Genomic DNA, 2,543 nt, shown 5'->3' with positions numbered 1-2,543 from the left:
TGGACCAGTTACAAACTTACTAGTAGTGGCTGTGATCTGTATCTGCTGCATGAATCATTTTTCTCCACTCAAGATGTTATGGGTTGAACTTTCAACTTTCTGTAAGGATTTCCTGCTTGATTAAGAGTTCTCATCTTCATCAAAAAGAAAAAGAAAAAAGAAAACTCATCACATACCAATCATTAGACTGTGTTGTGGCAACTGCTTAAGAGTTGCAAGTTTAGAAAATTCTCCACTTGATCCGTACTTCTTTGTTAGATAATAAATCCCGTAGTGAAATTGTGATATTCTTCATTCACTCTGCCTCTCTATCCAAATTGTTGAAGTTGTTCAAGCGTAATTGAAGGCATAACGAAAAACCAGAAGTTCTTCTCACTCTCTCAGTCTTTCTATTGCTCTCTCTGAAATGCAGATTCTCTAAACCACTAGCTAGCTAGGCCACCCCTCTTGTCAACTTCCGAAGATGAAGAAAATAGATATGTTTTGTGCATCTCAAGCTTCAACAGCCATATGCATGAGCATGGATCGGCCTTCTTCCTCCTCCTCCACCATTCAGCTCGGTGGCCCAACCATTGATCGCAGCAACCCCGTCATCAGAGACCAAAAAAGAATCCCAAGAACTCTCCCTTTAGTTCCTTGTACTTCTCAACCACCACCCATCAACCCCGTCCCTTATCAGCTACTTCACAAGAGCCAAAAAAGCACTTCAAAGAATAAAGCCAGTGATCAAAACAGCAACAAGAAGTCGAACTCTACAAAACCAAAACCCAAACCAAATGATCAAAAGACCAAGAAAATCTCTTTTAAGCCAGATGATATTGGTGATGATGATAAGAAGAGTGCTGCTTCTCTTAATGTTCCAAAACATATTGTTAGAAAGAGCTGGGCTAAGCTTGGGGGTTCTATAATTGCCCCTCCTGGCTCGTCTAGAAATCTTTTGGGTCACGCAGCTTTCTTCGATGGGATACCAGACTATGATCCAGTTTCAGCACAGCTAGTTCCTGTTGAACCCAACATGAGTACTCAAGCTTTAAGTAAAGAGGAATCTACAGCTTCGAAACCATCTTCATCTTCAAGTCCGAATCAGGTTTGCACTTAACTTTGGCTGATATGTTTTAGTTACTAAGATCAGTAAGTAGTGCAATTCTTCATATTTATGGTTCAAAGGATTTACAGTCAAATTAATTCGTCGGTGTAATTACTCATATTCTGATTTCAGGTAGTGGTTTTGAGAGTATCATTACACTGCAAAGGTTGCGAGGGAAAAGTGAGGAAACATCTGTCTAGAATGGAAGGTATGAACATGTGACAATGCCATCCAAGTTGATCTCACCCTTGTCTCTCTCTCTCTCTCTCGCTCTCTCTTTCAAACCTTATTATTCCCCAGGAAGTGTACCAGTCTCTATATCCTGTCTTCTTCTGAATCCACCTTCGTTTTCATTTACGTATTTGGTAAAACTAATTAAAGAAATGGAGGGAGGGGGGGAGAGAGAGAGAGAGAGGGGCATCATTAATTTGACATAACCTATCAACAGTACTCTGTTCCAACGAAATTCCATATGAGGTCATCTGCGAATGAACTTATGGGTTCAAAAGTGTCTTTCATTCAGTCAATTCAACTTTCATGCTTTTAGCTGGATTCGAAGGTTAATTATGGCTGTTAGGATGCCAACATCGGCCAATAATGATGGCTATGAGTGAATCTTTTGTCCTAAGTTACTCAAACTAATTGATGTAAAGCATTGGTCTCTGTACCCGCAGGTGTGACATCTTTCAACATAGACTTTGCAGCGAAGAAGGTGACTGTTGTAGGGGATGTGATCCCGTTACGTGTCCTGGCGAGTGTGTCAAAGATCAAAAGTGCTCAATTCTGGACGTCTACGGCCGCTGCCGCTGGCTCAAATAACACAGAGAAGTGAACAAGAAATAATATACTTAATATTTGGCGATTATTCTAAGCTAATTAAGTGTGATTAGGTGCTTAATTTAGTGTAAATGCAGGCTTAGCATGAGTGGCTGGACCCGAATCTTTGTCTCTTTGAAGTTAGTAAGGATCAGATTAGGAGTGGTCATCTGGTTCACTTTTCGACTAACAAGCTGGGACCTAATTTGTTCCTGTGTGGTCGAAAGGAGTGGAGTTTTTTTTTAAAATTAGGCAATATTGGAATAAATTAAAGACTTTTTAGCTACGCTCATAGAGCAGTGGCCCATTTTTAAATCCAGTTTCCCATGATTTTGTTTCTATTGCAAGGACTTGACGCTTCCCTGTGACATAACTCCTTGTAATTGCCACCATTATTCCCTGAAAGTTGTCTCATGAATACACACACTATGTCGGTGACGCCCTACGCCACGGGCAGTTTATCTTTGTTCAACATAAAACATTTATCAAGATGATGTCAAGTTATTTTTTAAAAAAAAATTAAGTTTTTAATTATGAATTTAAATAAGTTTAATAACTTTAAATAATTTAATAATATAATTAGAAAATAAGATACCAACATAAAAAAATCAATAATAATTTATCTGTAAAAGATAAATAC

The 2,543-nt window shown here is 38.7% G+C and overlaps 1 protein-coding gene across 1 annotated transcript; it reads left to right on the top strand.

The window, feature by feature from the left end:
• On the top strand, nucleotides 1-2,242 carry LOC105113026 (uncharacterized). Its single transcript, XM_011009006.1, has 3 exons — nucleotides 1-1,087; nucleotides 1,220-1,295; nucleotides 1,762-2,242. The coding sequence occupies exons 1-3, from the start codon at nucleotides 464-466 to the stop codon at nucleotides 1,917-1,919; spliced, it is 858 nt and encodes a 285-aa protein (XP_011007308.1). The 5' UTR covers nucleotides 1-463; the 3' UTR covers nucleotides 1,920-2,242.
• The last annotated feature ends 301 nt before the right edge of the window (nucleotides 2,243-2,543 follow it).

This window comes from Populus euphratica, unplaced genomic scaffold (genome assembly GCF_000495115.2).
Source record: "Populus euphratica unplaced genomic scaffold, PopEup_1.0 scaffold603.1, whole genome shotgun sequence".
Lineage (NCBI taxonomy): Eukaryota > Viridiplantae > Streptophyta > Magnoliopsida > Malpighiales > Salicaceae > Populus > Populus euphratica.
The sequence above is the reverse complement of the archived record's forward strand: the minus strand, read 5'-3'. Positions and strand labels throughout refer to the sequence as shown.

Bases quoted from the DNA above. Each gene is read 5' to 3' on its own strand.
- LOC105113026 (XM_011009006.1), top strand. From the start codon at position 464: ATGAAGAAAATAGATATGTTTTGTGCATCTCAAGCTTCAACAGCCATA. The intron at 1,088-1,219 runs GTTTGCACTTAA...TTCTGATTTCAG, and splicing joins CATCTTCAAGTCCGAATCAG to GTAGTGGTTTTGAGAGTATC. The intron at 1,296-1,761 runs GTATGAACATGT...CTGTACCCGCAG, and splicing joins ACATCTGTCTAGAATGGAAG to GTGTGACATCTTTCAACATA.